The sequence below is a fragment of the Pleurodeles waltl genome, chromosome 10 (genome assembly GCF_031143425.1).
Source record: "Pleurodeles waltl isolate 20211129_DDA chromosome 10, aPleWal1.hap1.20221129, whole genome shotgun sequence".
NCBI classification, from domain to species: Eukaryota; Metazoa; Chordata; class Amphibia; order Caudata; family Salamandridae; genus Pleurodeles; species Pleurodeles waltl.
In genome coordinates, this window is record NC_090449.1 from 13,114,771 (window position 1) to 13,137,987 (window position 23,217).

The 23,217-nt window shown below is 55.7% G+C and overlaps 1 protein-coding gene across 13 annotated transcripts in view; it reads left to right on the top strand.

The window, feature by feature from the left end:
- ATP2B3 (ATPase plasma membrane Ca2+ transporting 3) overlaps positions 1-23,217 on the top strand; it is a 536,302-nt gene that overhangs the window by 415,747 nt on the left and 97,338 nt on the right. For all 13 annotated transcript variants that reach the window (XM_069209397.1, XM_069209399.1, XM_069209393.1 and 10 more), the window contains one exon: positions 3,146-3,310. In XM_069209397.1, coding sequence (XP_069065498.1) covers positions 3,146-3,310 — 165 coding nt within the window. The remainder of the gene's footprint in view (positions 1-3,145; positions 3,311-23,217) is intronic.

The following is a 23,217-nucleotide window of genomic DNA, read 5'->3' on the forward strand; positions in this document are numbered from 1 at the left end:
TCTGCCCACTTGAAAGGCACAGCCACAGCTGCGGTGCGCCGGTGTGCTGACACGGCAGGGCGTATATTGTGACAGGACAAGTAGCAGACGTCAGTGCTTAATTTGTGTAAAAAAAAAAAAAAAAAAAAAGAAGTGCCCGGTGCCCTTGTCAGAGGGCACTGCAGCTTGCATCAGCCATTGCTCCCACTAGCGCTGACGGTGACAGCACCATCACCACCAGCCATCACACTCATACAAGCGCCACAAACCAGACTTTAAATTCACACTAAAAAGACTAATGCATGCTTCCCAAGCAATTCTTACAGATGTGTGTGGCAGGTATTAGTGATTTTAGTGTATATTTAATTATTAAACAACAGCTGTTGTGCTCCTCAAAAAATAAGACAAACAGCGCCACCATGTGGCAGACTGCCATAAGTGCTGGTGTTGACAATCAAGTGCAAGTGCTGAGTGCCAGAAACCACCAGCTCAATTTAAGCACTGTCAAGCGTGCAGCAGTCGAGTGTGAGTGGAGTGTACTCAAGGCAATAGGCTAGGGTGGAGGGTCCTCAAACTCCACTGTGATGGAACAGCTGCCCTGCCCTGGAAGAGCGGGTTGAGGCAGCTCAGAGACCGGAAAGCCTTCACTGTGAGGGGACAGCTGCTGATCTGAAGGGTCCATGGTGCCCTGGGAGAGCGGGTTGAGGCAGCTCAGAGATCAGACAGCCTCCACTGTGAGGGAGGCTCTTAAACGAACTGTAGGACAACGGGTAAAATAAAATCAAAGCCCTGAAGAAGACAGACACTTTCAAACTCTAAACAGAGCCGAAACATGTCAACATCTTGAGATATGTGAAGGATAAACCATGAACAATGAACTATTTAAAACACATGGCGGTATCTCTTCGATAGGTCGCTAGTGCTAGTGAGGAATACAGCTGGCAGGGACCTCACTGCACCCTAAGACAGACCTTAAAAGCCCACTGCTGGCAGGCGGGGTACTACCTGCAGGGGCCTCACTGTGCCCTATGAGGACCTTAAAAGCCCACTGATGTCAGGCGGGGTACCACCTGCAGGGGCCTCACTCCGCCCTGTGGAAGACCTTACAAAGCCAATGATGGCAGGCGGGGTACCACCTGCAGGGGCCTCACTGCACCCTATGAAAGACCTTACAATGCCCACTGCTGGCAGGTGGGGTACCACCTGCAGGGGCCTCACTGCACCCTATGAAAGACCTTACAACGCCCACTGATGGCAGGCGGGGTACCACCTGCAGGGGCTTCACAGCGCCCTACGAAAGGCCTTACGAAGCCCACCTTACAACGCCCACTGATGGCAGACGGGTACCACCTGCGGGGGCCTCACTGCGCCCTACGAAAGACCTTACAACGCCCACTGATGGCAGGCGGGGTACCACCTGCAGGGGCTTCACAGCGCCCTACGAAAGACCTTACAAAGCCCACCTTACAACGCCCACTGATGGCAGGCGGGGTACCACCTGCAGGGGCTTCACAGCGCCCTACGAAAGACCTTACAAAGCCCACCTTACAACGCCCACTGATGGCAGGCGGGGTACCACCTGCGCGGGCCTCACTGCGCTCTACGAAAGACCTTACAAAGCCCACCTTACAACGCCCACTGATGGCAAACGCCCACTGATGGCAGGCGGGGTACTACCTGCAGGGGCTTCACTGCGCCCTACGAAAGGCCTTACAAGGCCCACCTTACAACGCCCACTGATGGCAGGCGGGGTACCACCTGCAGGGACCTCACTGCCCCCTATGAAAGGCCTTACAAAGCCCACCTTACAACGCCCACTGACGACAGGCAGGGTACGACGCACAGGGTTCATTTCGGGAGATCTCAGTTTAAGGACTGATCTGTGTGTGTGTGATGCATGTGCTGCGGAGAGGAGAGTGGCGGGAAGGAAACAGAAACGTGTACACGTCGGGTCCTAGACCCAAGGGCAGCTAGGTTTATCACAGGGGACCTCCAAGCTTCACACCTCAGAAGGTGAGGTGCCTACGGCAACGCAGGAACCCTTATGCACAGGATCACACGATGCGAGGGTAATCTTTATACATCCGGGGGTCGCTACATGCATCTCTACCCAAGCAGCAGGGCAGGGGCTCAACGGATGATTTAAGTGAAAACAAGGTTTACCCTAAGTCACTGGGTCTCTGAGTGGATCGCACACCCTATTGGCTGTTTGTTTGGGATGAGAAAATGGAAGGCAGGGCCGGTTTAGGGTGAACATACATACATGAGGTGTACTTTAATGCTATGGGTGCATAGCTGCGCCTGGATCTGAAATAAAGGCCAACGACGCCCCCTCCAGGTCTGCCGTAGTACTGCAGGCTCATCTTGCGTCAGAGAAGGCACATTTCCTTCCAGTCATCAATGGCCAAGAGGAGGGGGCATATATGTACTGTACTCGCCCTGCAGCACACATGCCTGACCAGAATCACAGGGTCTTTCCGCAGTAGTATTAGGATCATCTATCTGGCCAGGATCCTGCATGAGTTTTACTAATACTTACTCAGGAAATGAGAAACCTGTGCTAAGGACCAGGGAAAGGCCACAAAGTGTGATCCAGGACTGGCAGAAAATGAAACCACAATATCTGCAAATACTTTTGGTGTAAAAACAAGAAAAATAGATCAGAAATCAAGGAAGTCCTTTCAAACTGCTTTGCTTTCTTAAACTTAGCTAACATGTCCTAGGCAAAAGTTGACATACAGAGGTGGGAAAAACGAAATTATAATGAACAGCCCTGGTGGTTTGACGTTTCAGTGGTGACTTCAGTTCTTGACAGGGACACCGCATGTCTTTTGGGTAGATTCCTTGAGAGGCCGGTGCCTCAAGCTTGAAGGGGCTGGGACTCTGCCAGTCACACATTAGACAGAACCTAACTTGTGACGGTGTGTGCCGGGACTCTTGAGGGCCTGTCTGCGTCACTCGTTTCCCTGTGTGGCCACTAGGCCCCAGGACAGGCTGCTTAGTGGGCATTGTCCAACCAGGGGGAGCCAGAATGGTCTGAACGTCCAATGAGTGCCCTTCATTTAGGTCACATGACCTTCCCTTTCCCACTACTGTTTTATAGAATGTGCTTTGTTGATTGATCTGTATTGATTAGATTCTCCCTCTTTTTTTCTTGGTTTTGCAGCTAAAAAGCAAGATGGTGCAGTCGCCATGGAGATGCAGCCCCTCAAGAGTGCGGAGGGCGGCGAGCTGGAGGAGCGCGAGCGGAAGAAGACAAGCGTCCCCAAAAAGGAGAAGTCTGTGCTGCAGGGGAAGCTCACCAAGCTGGCAGTGCAGATCGGGAAAGCAGGTAATGGGGAGGAGTGGCCAGCTCACCCCAACCAGAACTGACCAACCCAAGATGTCTGTCCATCTCCAGCTGAGCATGTCCCCAAACAGAACTGACCAACCCAAGATGTCTGTCCATCTCCAGCTGAGCATGTCCCCAAACAGAACTGACCAACCCAAGATGTCTGCCCTTGTGTCCATATCCAGCTGAGCATGGCCTCAATCAGAACTGACCAACCCAAGATGTCTGCCCTTGTGTCAATATCCAGCTGAGCATGGCCCCAATCAGAACTGACCAACCCAAGATGTCTGCCCTTGTGTCAATATCCAGCTGAGCATGGCCCCAATCAGAACTGACAAACCCAAGATGTCTGCTCTTGTGTCACTGTCCAGCTGGGCATGGCAGTCTTCTTCACGTGTAGAGTGGAGGGCAGGTGGGTGGAGCATGCGTCTGAGGGTAATATGTCTTTCAGGAGTCAGTGTTCTTGCATGAGCCTATAAGTGTTTGGTGTACAAGGGCAGTGCCTCAACTATGAATGCAACTTTCATTTGGTGGAGTCGGTCGTAGACTTCATACAAGAGTGATATATGTCTGGTATGCAGACGTTATTGCACGTTCGCTGACATATGCTTGGTGTGCAGGAGTTATTGCACTTTCATTTAGTTTGATATGTTTTTGGGGTGCAGAACGTATTGCACTTTCATTGAGTTTGATATGTGTTTGATGTGCAGGAGTTATCGCACTTTCATTGAGTTTGATATGTGTTTGGTGTGCAAGGGGTTATTGAACTTTCATTGAGTTAAATGTGTGTTTGGTGTGCTGAGTTATTTCACTTTCATTGAGTAAAATGTGTGTTTGGTGTGCAGGAGTCATTGTTCTTACTCAGTGTGATATGTATTTGGTGTACAGGAAGTATTGCACTTTCATTGAGTGTGATATGTGTTTGTTGTGCAGGAGTTGTTGCACTATCATTGAGTTTGATATGTATTTGGTATGCAGGAGTTATTGCATTCTCACTGAGTTTGATACGTGCATTGTGTGCAAAAAATATTATTCTTTCTCTGAGTTTGATATGTATTTTGGTGTGCTGGGGTTATCGCATTTCACTGAGTTTGATGTCTGTTTTGTGTGCAGGAGCTTTGCACTTCCTCTGAGTTTCATATGTGCTTGGTGTGCAGGAGTTATTGCACTTTCTCTAAGTTTGATATGTATATGGTGTGCAGGTGTTATCCTACTGACTCTGAGTGTGATATGTGTTTGGTATGCATGAGTCATTGCACTTTCCCTGACATTGATATGTATTTAATGTGCAGGAGTCATTGCACTTTCACTGAGTTCATTTGTTTGGTGTGCAGAAGTTATTGCACTTTCACTGGCTTTGAAATGTGTTTGATGTTCAGGAGTCATTGCACTTTAACTGATTTTGATATGTGTTTGATGTGCAGGAGTTATTGCACTTTCACTGAGTTTGATATGTGTTTGATGTGTAGGAGTTTATGCACTTTCACTGACTTTGATATGTGTTTGATGTGCAGGTGTTATGCAATTTCTCGGAGTTTCATATGTGTTTGATGTGCAGGAGTTATTACACCTTCTCTAAGTTTGATATATATTTGGTGTGCAGGAGTTATGCACTTTCTCTGAGTTTCATATGTGTTTGATGTGTAGGAGTTATTGCACCTTTATTGAGTTTGATATGTGTTTGGTGTGCAGGAGTTATTGTAATTACTCAGTGTGATATGTATTTGGTGTACAGGAATTATTGTGCTTTCTCTGAGTTTGATATGTATTTGGTGTACAGGAATTATTGTACTTTATCTGAGTTTGACTTGTGCTGGTGTGCAGGAGTTATTACACTTTCATTGAGTTTGATATGTGTTTGGTGTGCAGGAGTTACTGCACTTTCATTGATTTTGATATGTTTCTGTTGTTCAAGGTGTTATCGTTCTTGCTCTGAGTGTGCTATGTATTTGGTGTACAGGAATTATTGTGCTTTCTCTGAGTTTGATATGTGTATGGTGTACAGGAATTACTGTACTTTATTTGAGTTTGATATGTGTTTGGTATGCAGGAGTTATTACACTTTCATTAAGTTTCATATGTGTTTGGTGTGCAGAAGTTACTACACTTTCACTGAGTTTGATATGTTTTTGATGTGAATGAGTTATGCACTTTCTCGGAGTCTGATATGTGTCTGGTGTTCAGGTGTTACCGTACTTACTCTGAGTGTGATATGTGTTTGATGTGCAGGAGTTATTGCACTTTCCATGAGTGTATTTGTGTGGTGTGCAGGAGTTATTGCACTTTCACGGACTTTCCTATGTGTTTGATGTGCAGGAGTTATTGAACTTTCACTGATTTTGATGTGTGTTTGAGATGCTGGAGTTATTGAACTTTCACTGACTTTGATATGTGTTTGAGGTGCTGGAGTTAGTCAACTTGCTTTGAGTTTGACACATGTTTGGTGTGCAGGGGTTATTGCACTTTCTCGAGGTTGATATGTGTCTGGTGTTCAGGTATTATCGTACTTACTCTGAGTGTGATAAGTGTTTGGTGTGCAGGAGTTATTACACTTTCTCGGAGTTTAATATGTGTTTGGTATGCAGGAGTTGTTGCACTTTCTCTGAGTTTGATATGTGTTTGGTGTGCAGGAGTTGTTGCACTTTCTCTAACTTTGATATGTTTTTGATGTGCAGGAGTTATTGCACTTCCTCGGAGTTTAATATGTGTCTGGTGTTCAGGTGTTATCGTACTTACTCTGAGTGTGATAAGTGTTTGGTGTGCAGGAGTTATTGCACTTTCTCGGAGTGTGTTTGATGTGCAGGAGTTATTGCGCTTTCTCAGAGTTAGATATGTGTCTGGTGTTGAGGTGTTAGCGTACTTACTCTGAGTGTGATAAGTGTTTGGTGTACAGGAGTTATTGCACTTTCTCGGAGCTTGATATGTGTCTGGTGTTCAGGTGTTATCGTACTTAATCTGAGTGTGATAAGTGTTAGGTGTGCAGGAGTTATTGCACTTTCTTGGAATTTGATATGTGTTTGGTGTGCAGGAGTTGTTGCACTTTCTCTGAGTTTGATATGGGTTTTGTGTGCAGGAGTTGTTGCACTTTCTCTGACTTTGATATGTGTTTGATGTGCAGGAGTTATTGCACTTTCTCGGAGTTTGATATGTGTCTGGTGTTCAGGTGTTATCGTACTTACTCTGAGTGTGATAAGTGTTTGGTGTACAGGTGTTATTGCGCTTTCTCTGAGTGTGATATGTGTCTGGTGTGCAGGAGTTATTGCACTTTCTCGGAGTTTGATATGTGTCTGGTGTTCAGGTATTATCGTACTTACTTTGAGTGTGATATGTGCTTGGTGTGCAGGAATTATTGCACTTTCTCGGAGTTTGATATGTGTTTAGTGTGCAGGTGTTACCGTACTTACTCTGAGTGGGATAAGTCTTCGGTGTGCAGGGGTTATTGCACTTTCTTGGAGTTTGATATGTGTCTGGTGTTTAGGTATTATCATACTTACTCTGAGTGTGATAAGAGTTTGGTGTGCAGGAGTTATTGCACTTTCACTGCGTTTGATATGTGTTTGGTGTGCAGGAGTTGTTGCACTTTCTCTGACTTTGATATGTGTTTGATGTGCAGGAGTTATTTCACTTTCTCGGAGTTTGATATGTGTCTGGTGTTCAGGTGTTACCGTACTTACTCTAAGTGTGATAAGTGTTTGGTCTGCAGGAGTTGTTGCACTTTCTCGGAGTTTGATGTGCGTCTGGTGTTCAGGTGTTACCGTACTTACTCTGAGTGTGATAAGTGTTTGGTCTGCAGGAGTTACTGCACTTTTATTGAGTTTGATATGTGCTTGGGAAGAGAGGGTCAGAGTGGCACAGTCTGGGAAGAGAGAGTCAGAGTGCGACAGTTGTAGGAAGAGAGGGTCAGAGTGGGACAGTCGTGGGAAGAGAGCGTCAGAGTGAGACAGTCGTGAGAAGAGAGGGTCAGAGTGGAACAGTCGTAGGAAGAGAGGGTCAGAGTGGGACAGTCGTGGGAAGAGAGCGTCAGAGTGGGACAGTCGTGGGAAGAGATGGTTAGAGTGGGACAGTCGTAGGAAGAGAGGGTCAGAGTGGGACAGTCGTGGGAAGAGAGCGTCAGACTGGGACAGTCGTGGGAAGAGAGTGTCAGACTGGGACAGTCGTGGGAAGAGAGTGTCAGACTGGGACAGTCGTGGGAAGAGATGGTTAGAGTGGGACAGTCGTAGGAAGAGAGGGTCAGAGTGGGACAGTCGTGGGAAGAGAGCGTCAGAGTGGGACAGTCGTGGGAAGAGAGGGTAAGAGTGCGACAGTCGTGGGAAAAGAGGGTCAGAATGGGACAGTCGTGGGAAGAGAGCGTCAGAGTGGGACAGTCGTCAGAAGAGAGCGTCAGAGTGCGACAGTTGTAGGAAGAGAGGGTTAGAGTGGGACAGTCGTAGGAAGAGAGGGTCAGAGTGGGACAGTCGTGGGAAGAGAGTGTCAGACTGGGACAGTCGTGGGAAGAGATGGTTAGAGTGGGACAGTCGTGGGAAGAGAGTGTCAGACTGGGACAGTCGTGGGAAGAGAGTGTCAGACTGGGACAGTCGTGGGAAGAGATGGTTAGAGTGGGACAGTCGTAGGAAGAGAGGGTCAGAGTGGGACAGTCGTGGGAAGAGAGTGTCAGACTGGGACAGTCGTGGGAAGAGAGGGTCAGAGTGGGACAGTCGCGGGAAAGAGGGTCAGAGTGGGACAGTCGCGGGAAGAGAGCGTCAGAGTGGGACAGTCGTGGGAAGAGAGCGTCAGAGTGGGACAGTCATGGGAAGAGAGGGTCAGAGTGGGACAGTCGTGGGAGGAGAGCGTCAGAGTCTGACAGCATCAGAGTGGGACAGTCGTGGGAAGAGAAGGTCAGAGTGGGACAGTCGCCGGAAGAGAGGCTCAGAGTGGGACAGTCGCGGGAAGAGAGGGTCAGAGTGGGACAGTCGTGGGAAGAGAGCATCAGAGTGGGACAGTGGCGGGAAGAGAGCGTCAGAGTGGGACAGTCGCAGGAAGAGAGGGTCAGAGTGGGACAGTTGTGGGAAGAGAGGGTCAGAGTGGGACAGTCTGGGAAGAGAGAGTCAGAGTGCGACAGTTGTAGGAAGAGAGGGTCAGAGTGGGACAGTCGTGGGAAGAGAGCGTCAGAGTGAGACAGTCGTGAGAAGAGAGGGTCAGAGTGGAACAGTCGTAGGAAGAGATGGTCAGAGTGGGACAGTCGTAGGAAGAGATGGTCAGAGTGGGACAGTCGTGGGAAGAGATGGTTAGAGTGGGACAGTCGTAGGAAGAGAGGGTCAGAGTGGGACAGTCGTGGGAAGAGAGCGTCAGAGTGGGACAGTCGTGGGAAGAGATGGTTAGAGTGGGACAGTCGTAGGAAGAGAGGGTCAGAGTGGGACAGTCATGGGAAGAGAGCGTCAGACTGGGACAGTCGTGGGAAGAGAGTGTCAGACTGGGACAGTCGTGGGAAGAGAGTGTCAGACTGGGACAGTCGTGGGAAGAGATGGTTAGAGTGGGACAGTCGTAGGAAGAGAGGGTCAGAGTGGGACAGTCGTGGGAAGAGAGCGTCAGAGTGGGACAGTCGTGGGAAGAGAGGGTAAGAGTGCGACAGTCGTGGGAAAAGAGGGTCAGAATGGGACAGTCGTGGGAAGAGAGCGTCAGAGTGGGACAGTCGTCAGAAGAGAGCGTCAGAGTGCGACAGTTGTAGGAAGAGAGGGTTAGAGTGGGACAGTCGTAGGAAGAGAGGGTCAGAGTGGGACAGTCGTGGGAAGAGAGTGTCAGACTGGGACAGTCGTGGGAAGAGATGGTTAGAGTGGGACAGTCGTGGGAAGAGAGTGTCAGACTGGGACAGTCGTGGGAAGAGAGTGTCAGACTGGGACAGTCGTGGGAAGAGATGGTTAGAATGGGACAGTCGTAGGAAGAGAGGGTCAGAGTGGGACAGTCGTGGGAAGAGAGTGTCAGACTGGGACAGTCGTGGGAAGAGAGGGTCAGAGTGGGACAGTCGCGGGAAAGAGGGTCAGAGTGGGACAGTCGCGGGAAGAGAGCGTCAGAGTGGGACAGTCGTGGGAAGAGAGCGTCAGAGTGGGACAGTCATGGGAAGAGAGGGTCAGAGTGGGACAGTCGTGGGAGGAGAGCGTCAGAGTCTGACAGCATCAGAGTGGGGCAGTCGTGGGAAGAGAAGGTCAGAGTGGGACAGTCACCGGAAGAGAGGGTCAGAGTGGGACAGTCGCGGGAAGAGAGGGTCAGAGTGGGACAGTCGTGGGAAGAGAGCATCAGAGTGGGACAGTGGCGGGAAGAGAGCGTCAGAGTGGGACAGTCGCAGGAAGAGAGGGTCAGAGTGGGACAGTTGTGGGAAGAGAGGGTCAGAGTGGGACAGTCGCAGGAAGCGAGCGTAAGAGTGGGACAGTCGTGGGAAGAGAGGGTCAGAGTGGGACAGTCATAGGAAGAGAGGGTCAGAGTGGGACAGTCGCGGGAAGAGAGGGTCAGAGTGGGACAGTCGTGGGAAGAGAGCATCAGAGTGGGACAGTGGCGGGAAGAGAGCGTCAGAGTGGGACAGTCGCAGGAAGAGAGGGTCAGAGTGGGACAGTTGTGGGAAGAGAGGGTCAGAGTGGGACAGTCGCAGGAAGTGAGCGTAAGAGTGGGACAGTCACAGGAAGAGAGGGTCAGAGTGGGACAGTCGCGGGAAGAGACCGTCAGAGTGGGACAGTCACAGGAAGAGAGCGTCAGAGTGGGACAGTCACAGGAAGAGAGCGTCAGAGTGGGACAGTCACAGGAAGAGAGCGTCAGAGTGGGACAGTCGCGGAAAGAGAGGGTCAGAGTGGGACAGTCACAGGAAGTGAGGGTCAGAGTGGGACAGTCGCGGGAAGAGACCGTCAGAGTGGGACAGTCGCGGGAAGAGAGCGTCAGAGTGGGACAGTCGCGGGAAGAGAGGGTCAGAGTGGGACAGTCGTGGGAAGAGACGGTCAGAGTGGGACAGTCGTGGGAAGACAGCATCAGAGTGGGACAGTCGTGGGAAGCGAGCTTAAGAGTGGGACAGTCGTAGGAAGAGAGCGTCAGAGTGGGACAGTTGTGGGAAGAGAGCATCAGAGTGGGACAGTCGCGGAAAGAGAGGGTCAGAGTGGGAGAGTCGCAGGAAGAGAGTGCCAGAGTGGGACAGTCGCAGGAAAGAGGGTCAGAGTGGGACAGTCCCGGGAAGAGAGCGTCAGAGTGGGACAGTTGTGGGAAGAGAGCGTCAGACTGGGACAGTCGTGGGAAGAGAGTGTCAGACTGGGACAGTCGTAGGAAGAGATGGTTAGAGTGGGACAGTCGTAGGAAGAGAGGGTCAGAGTGGGAAAGTCGTGGGAAGAGATGGTTAGAGTGGGACAGTCGTAGGAAGAGAGGGTCAGAGTGGGACAGTCGTGGGAAGAGAGTTCAGACTGGGACAGTCGTGGGAAGAGATGGTTAGAGTGGGACAGTCGTGGGAAGAGAGTGTCAGACTGGGACAGTCGTAGGAAGAGAGGGTTAGAGTGGGACAGTCGTGGGAAGAGAGTGTCAGACTGGGACAGTCGTGGGAAGAGAGTGTCAGACTGGGACAGTCGTGGGAAGAGATGGTTAGAGTGGGACAGTCGTAGGAAGAGATGGTTAGAGTGGGACAGTCGTAGGAAGAGAGGGTCAGAGTGGGACAGTCGTGGGAAGAGATGGTTAGAGTGGGACAGTCGTAGGAAGAGAGGGTCAGAGTGGGACAGTCGTGGGAAGAGAGTGTCAGACTGGGACAGTCGTGGGAAGAGAGGGTCAGAGTGGGACAGTCGCGGGAAAGAGGGTCAGAGTGGGACAGTCGCGGGAAGAGAGCGTCAGAGTGGGACAGTCGTGGGAAGAGAGCGTCAGAGTGGGACAGTCATGGGAAGAGAGGGTCAGAGTGGGACAGTCGTGGGAGGAGAGCGTCAGAGTCTGACAGCATCAGAGTGGGACAGTCGTGGGAAGAGAAGGTCAGAGTGGGACAGTCATAGGAAGAGAGGGTCAGAGTGGGACAGTCGCGGGAAGAGAGGGTCAGAGTGGGACAGTCGTGGGAAGAGAGCATCAGAGTGGGACAGTGGCGGGAAGAGAGCGTCAGAGTGGGACAGTCGCAGGAAGAGAGGGTCAGAGTGGGACAGTTGTGGGAAGAGAGGGTCAGAGTGGGACAGTCGCAGGAAGCGAGCGTAAGAGTGGGACAGTCGTGGGAAGAGAGGGTCAGAGTGGGACAGTCATAGGAAGAGAGGGTCAGAGTGGGACAGTCGCGGGAAGAGAGGGTCAGAGTGGGACAGTTGTGGGAAGAGAGGGTCAGAGTGGGACAGTCGCAGGAAGTGAGCGTAAGAGTGGGACAGTCACAGGAAGAGAGGGTCAGAGTGGGACAGTCGCGGGAAGAGACCGTCAGAGTGGGACAGTCACAGGAAGAGAGCGTCAGAGTGGGACAGTCACAGGAAGAGAGCGTCAGAGTGGGACAGTCACAGGAAGAGAGCGTCAGAGTGGGACAGTCGCGGAAAGAGAGGGTCAGAGTGGGACAGTCACAGGAAGAGAGGGTCAGAGTGGGACAGTCGCGGGAAGAGACCGTCAGAGTGGGACAGTCGCGGGAAGAGAGCGTCAGAGTGGGACAGTCGCGGGAAGAGAGGGTCAGAGTGGGACAGTCAAGGGAAGAGACGGTCAGAGTGGGACAGTCGTGGGAAGACAGCATCAGAGTGGGACAGTCGTGGGAAGCGAGCTTAAGAGTGGGACAGTCGTGGGAAGAGAGCGTCAGAGTGGGACAGTTGTGGGAAGAGAGCATCAGAGTGGGACAGTCGCGGAAAGAGAGGGTCAGAGTGGGAGAGTCGCAGGAAGAGAGTGCCAGAGTGGGACAGTCGCAGGAAAGAGGGTCAGAGTGGGACAGTCCCGGGAAGAGAGCGTCAGAGTGGGACAGTCGTGGGAAGAGAGCGTCAGAGTGGGACAGTCGTGGGAAGAGAGGGTCAGAGTGGGACAGTCGTGGGAGGAGAGCGTCAGAGTATGACAGCATCAGAGTGGGACAGTCGTGGGAAGAGAAGGTCAGAGTGGGACAGTCGCGGGAAGCGAGCGTAAGAGTGGGACAGTCATGGGAAGAGAGGGTCAGAGTGGGACAGTCATAGGAAGCGAGGGTCAGAGTGGGACAGTCGCAGGAAGAGAGGGTCAGAGGGGGACAGTCGTGGGAAGAGAGCATCAGAGTGGGACAGTGACGGGAAGAGAGTGTCAGAGTGGGACAGTCGCAGGAAGAGAGGGTCAGAGTGGGACAGTTGTGGGAAGAGAGGGTCAGAGTGGGACAGTCGCAGGAAGCGAGCGTAAGAGTGGGACAGTCACAGGAAGAGAGGGTCAGAGTGGGACAGTTGTGGGAAGAGAGGGTCAGAGTGGGACAGTCGCGGGAAGTGAGCGTAAGAGTGGGACAGTCACGGGAAGAGAGGGACAGAGTGGGACAGTCGCGGGAAGAGACCGTCAGAGTGGGACAGTCGTGGGAAGAGAGCGTCAGAGTGGGACAGTCGCGGGAAGAGAGGGTCAGAGTGGGACAGTCGTGGGAAGAGACGGTCAGAGTGGGATAGTCGCGGGAAGACAGCATCAGAGTGGGACAGTCTTGGGAAGCGAGCTTAAGAGTGGGACAGTTGTAGGAAGAAAGCGTCAGAGTGGGACAGTTGTGGGAAGAGAGCGTCAGAGTGGGACAGTCGCGGGAAGCGAGCGTTAGAGAGGGACAGTCACGGGAAGAGAGGGTCAGAGTGGGACAGTCGCGGGAAGAGACCGTCAGAGTGGGACAGTCGTGGGAAGAGAGCGTCAGAGTGGGACAGTCGCGGGAAGAGAGGGTCAGAGTGGGACAGTCGTGGGAAGAGACGGTCAGAGTGGGACAGTCGCGGGAAGACAGCATCAGAGTGGGACAGTCGTGGGAAGCGAGCGTAAGAGTGGGACAGTCGTAGGAAGAGAGCGTCAGAGTGGGACAGTTGTGGGAAGAGAGCGTCAGAGTGGGACAGTCGCGTGAAGAGAGCGTAAGAGTGGGACAGTCGCGGGAAGAGAGGGTCAGAGTGGGACAGTCGCGGGAAGAGAGGGTCAGAGTGGGACAGTCGCGGGAAGAGAGGGTCAGAGTGGGACATTCGCGGGAAGAGAGGGTCAGAGTGGGACAGTCGTGGGAAGAGAGAGTAAGAGTGGGACAGTCGCAGGATGAGAGCGTCAGAGTCGGACAGCGTCAGAGTGGGACAGTCGCGGGAAGAGAGCGTCAGGGTGGGACAGTCGTGGGAAGAGAGGTTCAGAGTGGGACAGGCGCAGGAAGAAAGGGTCAGAGTGGGACAGTCGCAGGAAGAGAGCATCAGAGTGGGACAGTTGTGGGAAGAGAGCATCAGAGTCGGACAGTCGTGGGAAGAGAGAGTCAGAGTGGGACAGTCGTGGCAATAGAGGGTCAGAGTGGGACAGCATCAGAGTGGGACAGTCGCGGGAAGAGAACGTAAGAGTGGGACAGTCGCGGGAAGAGAGCGTAAGAGTGGGACAGTCGCGGGAAGAGAGCGTCAGAGTGGGACAGTCACGGGAAGAGAGGGTCAGAGTGGGACAGTCGTGGGAAGAGAGCGTCAGAGTGGGACAGTCATGGGAAGACAGCGTCAAAGTGGGACAGTCATGGGACGAGAGGTTCAGAGTGGGACAGGCGCAGGAAGAAAGGGTCAGAGTGGGACAGTCGCGGGAAGAGAGGGTCAGAGTGGGACAGTCGCGGGAAGAGACGGTCAGAGTGGGACAGTCGCTGGAAGACAGCATCAGAGTGGGACAGTCGTGGGAAGCGAGAGTAAGAGTGGGACAGTCGTAGGAAGAGAGTGTCAGAGTGGGACAGTTGTGGGAAGAGAGCGTCAGAGTGGGACAGTCGCGGGAAGAGAGCGTAAGAGTGGGACAGTCGCGGGAAGAGAGGGTCAGAGTGGGACAGTCGCGGGAAGAGAGGGTCAGAGTGGGACATTCGCGGGAAGAGAGGGTCAGAGTGGGACAGTCGTGGGAAGAGAGAGTAAGAGTGGGACAGTCGCGGGATGAGAGCGTCAGAGTGGGACAGTTGCGGGAAGAGAGCGTCAGGGTGGGACAGTCGTGGGAAGAGAGGTTCAGATTGGGACAGGCGCAGGAAGAAAGGTTCAGAGTGGGACAGTCGCAGGAAGAGAGCATCAGAGTGGGACAGTTGTGGGAAGAGAGCATCAGAGTCGGACAGTCGTGGGAAGAGAGAGTCAGAGTGGGACAGTCATGGCAATAGAGGGTCAGAGTGGGACAGTTGCGGGAAGAGAGCGTAAGAGTGGGACAGTCGCGGGAAGAGAGCGTAAGAGTGGGACAGTCACAGGAAGAGAGGGTCAGAGTGGGACAGTCGTGGGAAGAGAGCGTCAGAGTGGGACAGTCATGGGAAGACAGCGTCAGAGTGGGACAGTCATAGGACGAGAGGTTCAGAGTGGGACAGGCGCAGGAAGAAAGGGTCAGAGTGGGACAGTCGCGGGAAGAGAGGGTCAGAGTGGGACAGTCGCGGGAAGAGAGGGTCAGAGTGGGACAGTCGCGGGAAGAGAGCGTCAGAGTGGGACAGTCGTGGGAAGAGAGCGTCAGAGTGGGACAGTTGTGGGAATAGAGGGTCAGAGTGGGACAGCATCAGACTGGGACAGTCGTGGGAAGAGAGCATCAGAGTGGGACAGTCGTGGGTAGAGAGCGTCAGAGAGGGACAGTCGCAGGAAGAGAGCGTAAGAGTGGGACAGTCGTGGGAAGAGAGGGTCAGAGTGGGACAGTCGCGGGAAGAGAGGGTCAGAGTGGGACAGTCACGGGAAGATAGCGTCAGAGTGGGACAGTCACGGGAAGAGAGCGTCCGAGTGGGACAGTTGTGGGAAGAGAGGGTCAGAGTGGGACAGTCGCGGGAAGAGAGGGTCAGAGTGGGGCAGTCACGGGAAGAGAGCGTCAGAGTGGGACTGTCGCAGGAAGAGAGGGTCAGAGTGGGACAGTTGCAGGAAGAGACGGTCAGAGTGGGACAGTCGTGGGAAGAGAGCGTCAGATTGGGACAGTCGTGGGAAGAGTGCATCAGAGTGGGACAGTCATGGGAAGAGAGGATCAGAGTGCGACAGTCGTGGGAAGAGAGGGTCAGAGTGGGACAGTCGTGGGAAGAGAGAGTAAGAGTGGGACAGTCGCGGGATGAGAGCGTCAGAGTCGGACAGCGTCAGAGTGGGACAGTCGCGGGAAGAGAGCGTCAGAGTGGGACAGTCGTGGGAAGAGAGGTTCAGAGTGGGACAGGCGCAGGAAGAAAGGGTCAGAGTGGGACAGTCGCAGGAAGAGAGCATCAGAGTGGGACAGTTGTGGGAAGAGAGCGTCCGAGTCGGACAGTCGTGGGAAGAGAGCGTCAGAGTGGGAAAGTCGTGGGAATAGAGGGTCAGCATCAGAGTGGGACAGTCGCGGGAAGAGAGCGTAAGAGTGGGACAGTCGCGGGAAGAGAGCGTCAGAGTGGAACAGTCACGGGAAGAGAGGGTCAGAGTGGGACAGTCGTGGGAAGAGAGCGTCAGAGTGGGACAGTAATGGGAAGAGAGGTTCAGAGTTGGACAGACGCAGGAAGAAAGGGTCAGAGTGGGACAGTCGCGGGAAGAGAGCGTCAGAGTGGGACAGTCACGGGAAGAGAGGGTCAGAGTGGGACAGTCGTGGGAAGAGAGGGTCAGAGTGGGGCAGTCACAGGAAGAGAGCGTCAGAGTGGGACTGTCGCAGGAAGAGAGGGTCAGAGTGGGACAGTTGCAGGAAGAGACGCTCAGAGTGGGACAGTCGTGGGAAGAGAGCATCAGAGTGGGACAGTCATGGGAAGACAGCATCAGAGTGGGACAGTCATGGGACGAGAGGTTCAGAGTGGGACAGTCGTAGGAAGAGAGCGTCAGAGTGGGACAGTTGTGGGAAGAGAGCGTAAGACTGGGACAGTCGTGGGAAGAGAGCGTCGGAGTGGGACAGTTGTGGGAAGAGAGCGTCCGAGTGGGACAGTCGCGGGAAGAGAGCGTAAGAGTGGGACAGTCGCGGGAAGAGAGCGTAAGAGTGGGACAGTCGCGGGAAGAGAGCGTCAGAGTGGGACAGTCTCGGGAAGAGAGGGTCAGAGTGGGACAATCGCGGGAAGAAAGGGTCAGATGGGACAGTCACAGGAAGAAAGGGTCAGAGTGGGACAGTCGCGGGAAGAGAGCGTCAGAGTGGGACAGTTGTGGAAAGAGAGCGTGAGAGTGGGACAGTCGCGGGAAGAGAGCGTGAGAGTGGGACAGTCGTGGGAAGAGAGTGTCAGAGTGGGACAGTCGCGGGAAGAGAGGGTCAGAGTGGGACAGTCGCGGGAAAGGAACGTCAGAGTGGGACAGTCGTGGGAAGAGAGGGTCAGAGTGGGACAGTCGCGGGAAGAGAGGGTCAGAGTGGGGCAGTCGCGGAAGAGAGCGTCAGAGTGGGACAGTCGCGGGAAGAGAGGAACAGAGTGGGACAGTTGCGGGAAGAGACGGTCAGAGTGGGACAGTCGTCGGAAGAGAGCGTCAGAGTGGGACAGTCGTCGGAAGAGAGGGTCAGAGTGGGACAGTCGTGGGAAGAGACGGTCAGAGTGGGACAGTCGTGGGAAGAGACGGTCAGAGTGGGACAGTCGTCGGAAGAGAGCGTCAGAGTGGGACAGTCGTGGGAAGAGAGGGTTAGAGTGGGACAGTCATCGGAAGAGAGCGTCAGAGTGGGACAGTCGTGGGAAGAGAGGGTCAGAGTGGGACAGTCGCGGGAAGCGAGCGTAAGAGTGGGACAGTCACGGGAAGAGAGGGTCAGAGTGGGACAGTCATCGGAAGAGAGGGTCAGAGTGGGACAGTCGCGGGAAGAGAGGGTCAGAGTGGGACAGTCGAGGGAAGAGGGCATCAGAGTGGGACAGTCGCAGGAAGAGAGGGTCAGAGTGGGACAGTTGTGGGAAGAGAGGGTCAGAGTGGGACAGTCACGGGAAGCAAGCGTAAGAGTGCGACAGTCACGGGAAGAGAGGGTCAGAGTGGGACAGTCGCGGGAAGAGACCGTCAGAGTGGGACAGTCTCGGGAAGAGAGCGTCAGAGTGGGACAGTCGCAGGAAGAAAGGGTCAGAGTGGGACAGTCGTGGGAAGAGATGGTCAGAGTGGGACAGTCGTGGGAAGAGAGCCTCAGAGTGGGACAGTCGTGGGAAGAGAGAGTAAGAGTGGGACAGTCACGGGAAGAGAGCGTCAGAGTGGGACAGTCGCGGGAAGCGAGCGTAAGAGTGGGACAGTCGTGGGAAGAGAGCGTCGGAGTGGGACAGTTGTGGGAAGAGAGCGTCCGAGTGGGACAGTCGCGGGAAGAGAGCGTAAGAGTGGGACAGTCGCGGGAAGAGAGCGTAAGAGTGGGACAGTCGCGGGAAGAGAGCGTCAGAGTGGGACAGTCTCGGGAAGAGAGGGTCAGAGTGGGACAGTCGTGGGAAGAGAGCGTCAGAGTGGGACAGTCGTGGGAAGAGAGGTTCAGAGTGGGACAATCGCGGGAAGAAAGGGTCAGAGTTGGACAGTCACAGGAAGAAAGGGTCAGAGTGGGACAGTCGCGGGAAGAGAGCGTCAGAGTGGGACAGCATCAGAGTGGGACAGTCGTGGGAAGAGAGCGTCAGAGTGGGACAGACGTGGGAAGAGAGCGTCAGAGTGGGACAGTCGCGGGAAGAGAGCGTAAGAGTGGGACAGTCGTGGGAAGAGAGGGTCAGAGTGGGACAGTCACGGGAAGAGAGGGTCAGAGTGGGACAGTCACGGGAAGAGAACGTCAGAGTGGGACAGTCACGGGAAGAGAACGTTAGAGTGGGACAGTCGTGGGAATAGAGGGTCAGAGTGGGACAGTCGCTGGAAGAGAGGGTCAGAGTGGGGCAGTCGCGGGAAGAGAGCGTCAGAGTGGGACAGTCGCGGGAAGAGAGGGTCAGAGTGGGACAGTTGCGGGAAGAGACGGTCAGAGTGGGACAGTCGTCGGAAGAGAGCGTCAGAGTGGGACAGTCGTGGGAAGAGAGGGTCAGAGTGGGACAGTCGCGGGACGTGACGGTCAGAGTGGGGCAGTCATCGGAAGAGAGCGTCAGAGTGGGACAGTCGTGGGAAGAGAGGGTCAGAGTGGGACAGTCACGGGAAGAGACGGTCAGAGTGGGACAGTCGTCGGAAGAGAGCGTCAGAGTGGGACAGTGGTGGGAAGAGAGGGTCAGAGTGAGACAGTTGCGGGAAGAGAGGGTCAGAGTGGGACAGTCGTCAGAAGAGAGCGTCAGAGTGGGACAGTCGTGGGAAGAGAGGGTCAGAGTGGGACAGTCGTCGGAAGAGATCGTCAGAGTGGGACAGTCGTCGGAAGAGATCGTCAGAGTGGGACAGTCGTGGGAAGAGAGGGTGAGAGTGGGACAGTCACGGGAAGAGAGGGTCAGAGTGGGACAGTCGTGGGAAGAGACGGTCAAAGTGGGACAGTCGCGGGAAGAGAGCATCAGAGTGGGACAGTCGCTGGAAGAGAGCGTCAGAGTGGGACAGTCGCGGGAAGAGAGATTCAGAGTGGGACAGTCGCGGGAAGAGTTTCATAAACGACACGCGTGTGACTAGAGTGGAAGTGAAAAGTGGGATTGAAGACGACCACACACAACAGAGAGAATCCGAATCACGGAAGTAAAAGATGATTTTCACAAGTGTTTTCACTACAGTCGTGTGAGGCTCCTCCCACAGGCCTGGGTTCTGAAGCCCAGAGTGATGAGCACCACAGGGTGAGACCCAAGGGGCAGCACAATTGTTTTGAACATTGGTACTTCACGGCAGGAGTACTGGTACCCCGAGTGATGGGTGTGTCTGAGGGGTGCAAGTGAGGGTGTCCGAGGCGGGAAACACTCAGTGGCTCTCACCCGCAAGTAGAGCGCCTCACTGTGAGTGCCATCGCCTGATGGCTGACCCCCGTAGAGCAACGGACCTGTACCCCTCGCCTGCTCCTCTCACCTGCGCCCCTCTCCTAAACCTACCACCTGCACCTATCGCCTGCTCTTGTCACCTTCTCCACTCACCCGCTCCACTCGCCTGCCCCATCACCTGCTCTCAACGGCTGTACCCCTTACCTGCTCCTCTCACCTGCACCTATCACCTGCTCTACTCACCTGCACCCCTCTCCTGAACTTACCACCTGCACCCCTCCCCTGCTGTCACCTTCTTCACTCACACGCACCCCACCTGCACCAATCACCTGCTCCACTCGCCTGTCCCATCACCTGCTCTCAACGGCTGTACCCCTCACCTGCACCTATCACCTGCTCTACTCACCTGCATCCCTCTCCTGAACTTACCACCTGCGCCCCTTGCCTGCTCCTCTCACCTGCGCCCCTCACCTGCTCCTCTCACCTGCTCCTCTCACCTGCACCCCTCTCCTGCTCCTCTCACCTGCTCCTCTCACCTGCGCCCCTCACCTGCTCCTCTCACCTGCTCCTCTCACCTGCACCCCTCTCCTGCTCCTCTCACCTGCTCCTCTCACCTGCGCCCCTCACCTGCGCCCCTCACCTGCTCCTCTCACCTGCTCCTCTCACCTGCACCCCTCTCCTGAACTTACCCCCAGCGCCCCTCGCCTGCTCCTCTCACCTGAGCCCCTCACCTGCTCCTCTCACCTGCGCCCCTCGCCTGCTCTACTCACCTGCGCCCCTCGCCTGCTCTACTCACCTGCGCCCCTCTCCGGCTCCTCTTACCTGCACCCCTCTCCCGCTCCTCTCACCTGCGCCCCTCGCCTGCTCTACTCACCTGCGCCCCGCACCTGCTCCTCTCACCTGCACCTATCGCCTGCTCTACTGACCTGCACCCTCTCCTGAACTTACCACCTGTGCCCCTCGCCTGCTCCTCTCACCTGCGCCCCTCACCTGCACTTATCACCTGCTCTACTCACCTGCACCCTCTCCTGAACTTACCACCTGTGCCCCTCGCCTGCTCCTCTCACCTGCGCCCCTCACCTGCACTTATCACCTGCTCTACTCACCTGCACCCCTCTCCTGAACTTACCACCTGTGCCCCTCGCCTTCTCCTCTCACCTGCGCCCCTCACTTGCTCCTCTCACCTGCACTTATCACCTGCTCCTCTCACCTGCGCCCCTCGCCTGCTCTACTCACCTGCGCCCCTTGCCTGCTCTACTCACCTGCGCCCCTCGCCTGCTCTACTCACCTGCGCCCCTCTCCCGCTCCTCTCACCTGCACCCCTCTCCCGCTCCTCTCACCTGCGCCCCTCGCCTGCTCTACTCACCTGCGCCCCTCGCCTGCTCTACTCACCTGCTCCTCTCACCTGCACCCTCGCCTGCTCTACTCACCTGCGCCTCTCACCTGCACCCCTCTCCTGAACTTACCACCTGCACCCCTCCCCTGCTGTCACCTTCTTCACTCACACGCACCCCACCTGCACCAATCACCTGCTCCACTCGCCTGCCCCATCACCTGCTCTCAACGGCTGTACCCCTCACCTGCACCTATCACCTGCTCTACTCACCTGCATCCCTCTCCTGAACTTACCACCTGCGCCCCTTGCCTGCTCCTCTCACCTGCGCCCCTCACCTGCTCCTCTCACCTGCTCCTCTCACCTGCTCCTCTCACCTGCACCCCTCTCCTGCTCCTCTCACCTGCTCCTCTCACCTGCGCCCCTCACCTGCTCCTCTCACCTGCTCCTCTCACCTGCACCCCTCTCCTGCTCCTCTCACCTGCTCCTCTCACCTGCGCCCCTCACCTGCGCCCCTCACCTGCTCCTCTCACCTGCTCCTCTCACCTGCACCCCTCTCCTGAACTTACCCCCAGCGCCCCTCGCCTGCTCCTCTCACCTGAGCCCCTCACCTGCTCCTCTCACCTGCGCCCCTCGCCTGCTCTACTCACCTGCGCCCCTCGCCTGCTCTACTCACCTGCGCCCCTCTCCGGCTCCTCTTACCTGCACCCCTCTCCCGCTCCTCTCACCTGCGCCCCTCGCCTGCTCTACTCACCTGCGCCCCGCACCTGCTCCTCTCACCTGCACCTATCGCCTGCTCTACTGACCTGCACCCTCTCCTGAACTTACCACCTGTGCCCCTCGCCTGCTCCTCTCACCTGCGCCCCTCACCTGCACTTATCACCTGCTCTACTCACCTGCACCCTCTCCTGAACTTACCACCTGTGCCCCTCGCCTGCTCCTCTCACCTGCGCCCCTCACCTGCACTTATCACCTGCTCTACTCACCTGCACCCCTCTCCTGAACTTACCACCTGTGCCCCTCGCCTTCTCCTCTCACCTGCGCCCCTCACTTGCTCCTCTCACCTGCACTTATCACCTGCTCCTCTCACCTGCGCCCCTCGCCTGCTCTACTCACCTGCGCCCCTTGCCTGCTCTACTCACCTGCGCCCCTCGCCTGCTCTACTCACCTGCGCCCCTCTCCCGCTCCTCTCACCTGCACCCCTCTCCCGCTCCTCTCACCTGCGCCCCTCGCCTGCTCTACTCACCTGCGCCCCTCGCCTGCTCTACTCACCTGCTCCTCTCACCTGCACCCTCGCCTGCTCTACTCACCTGCGCCTCTCACCTGCACCCCTCTCCTGAACTTACCACCTGTGCCCCTCGCCTGCTCCTCTCACCTGCGCCCCTCACCTGCTCCTCTCATCTGCACCTATCACCTGCTCTACTCACCTGCACCCCTCTCCTGTACTTACCACCTGCGCCCCTTGCCTGCTCCTCTCACCTGCGCCCCTCACCTGCTCCTCTCACCTGTGCCCCTCGAATGCTCTACTCACCTTCGCCCCTCGCCCGCTCTACTCACCTGCGCCCCTCTCCCGCTCCTCTCACCTGCGCCCCTCACCTGCGCCCCTCGCCTGCTCTACTCACCTACACCCCTCGCCTGCTCTACTCACCTGCTCCTCTCACCTGCGCCCCTCGCCTGCTCCTCTTACCTGCGCCCCTCTCTTGCTCCTCTCACCTGCACCCCTCTCCCGCTCCTCTCACCTGCGGCCCTCGCCTGCTCTACTCACCTGTGCCCCTCTCCTGCTCTTTTCACCTGCGCCTCTCACCTGCTCCTCTCACCTGCACCCCTCGCCTGCTCCTCTCACCTGCACCCCTCTCCTAAACCTACCACCTGCACCTATCGCCTGCTCTTCTTACCTGCACCCCTCTCCTGAACTTACCACCTGCGCCCCACGCTTGCTCCTCTCACCTGCGCCCCTCACCTGCTCCTCTCACCTGTGCCCCTCACCTGCTCCACTCACCTGCGCCCCTCGCCTGCTCTACTGACCTGCGCCCCTCACCTGCTCCTCTCACCTGTGCCCCTCACCTGCTCCTCCCACCTGCGCCCCTCACCTGCTCCTCTCACCTGCGCCCCTCGCCTGCTCTACTCACCTGCGTCCCTCACCTGCTCCTCTCACCTGCGCCCCTCACCTGCGCCCCACACCTGCTCCTCTCACCTGCACCCCTCGCCTGCTCTACTCACCTGCGCCCCTCACCTGCTCTACTCACCTGCGCCCCTCACCTGCTCTACTCACCTGCGCCCCTCACCTGCTCCCCTCACCTGCTCCTCTCACCTGCACCCCTTACCTGCTCCTCTCACCTGCTCCTCTCACCTGCGCCCCTCACCTGCTCTACTCACCTGCGCCTTTCACCTGTACTACTCACCTGCGCCCCTCACCTGCTCTACGCACCTGCGCCCCTCACCTGCGCCCCTCATCTGCTCCTCTCACCTGCGCCCCTCACCTGCTCCTCTCACCTGCGCCCCTCGCCTGCTCTACTCACCTGCGCCCCTCGCCTGCTCTACTCACCTGCGCCCCTCACCTGCTCTACTCACCTGCGCCCCTCACCTGCTCTACTCACCTGCACCCCTCACCTGCTCTACTCACCTGCGCCCCTCGCCTGCTCTACTCACCTGCGCCCCTCGCCTGCTCTACTCACCTGCGCCCCTCGCCTGCTCTACTCACCTGCGCCCCTCACCTGCTCCTCTCACCTGCGCCTCTCACCTGCGCCTCTCACC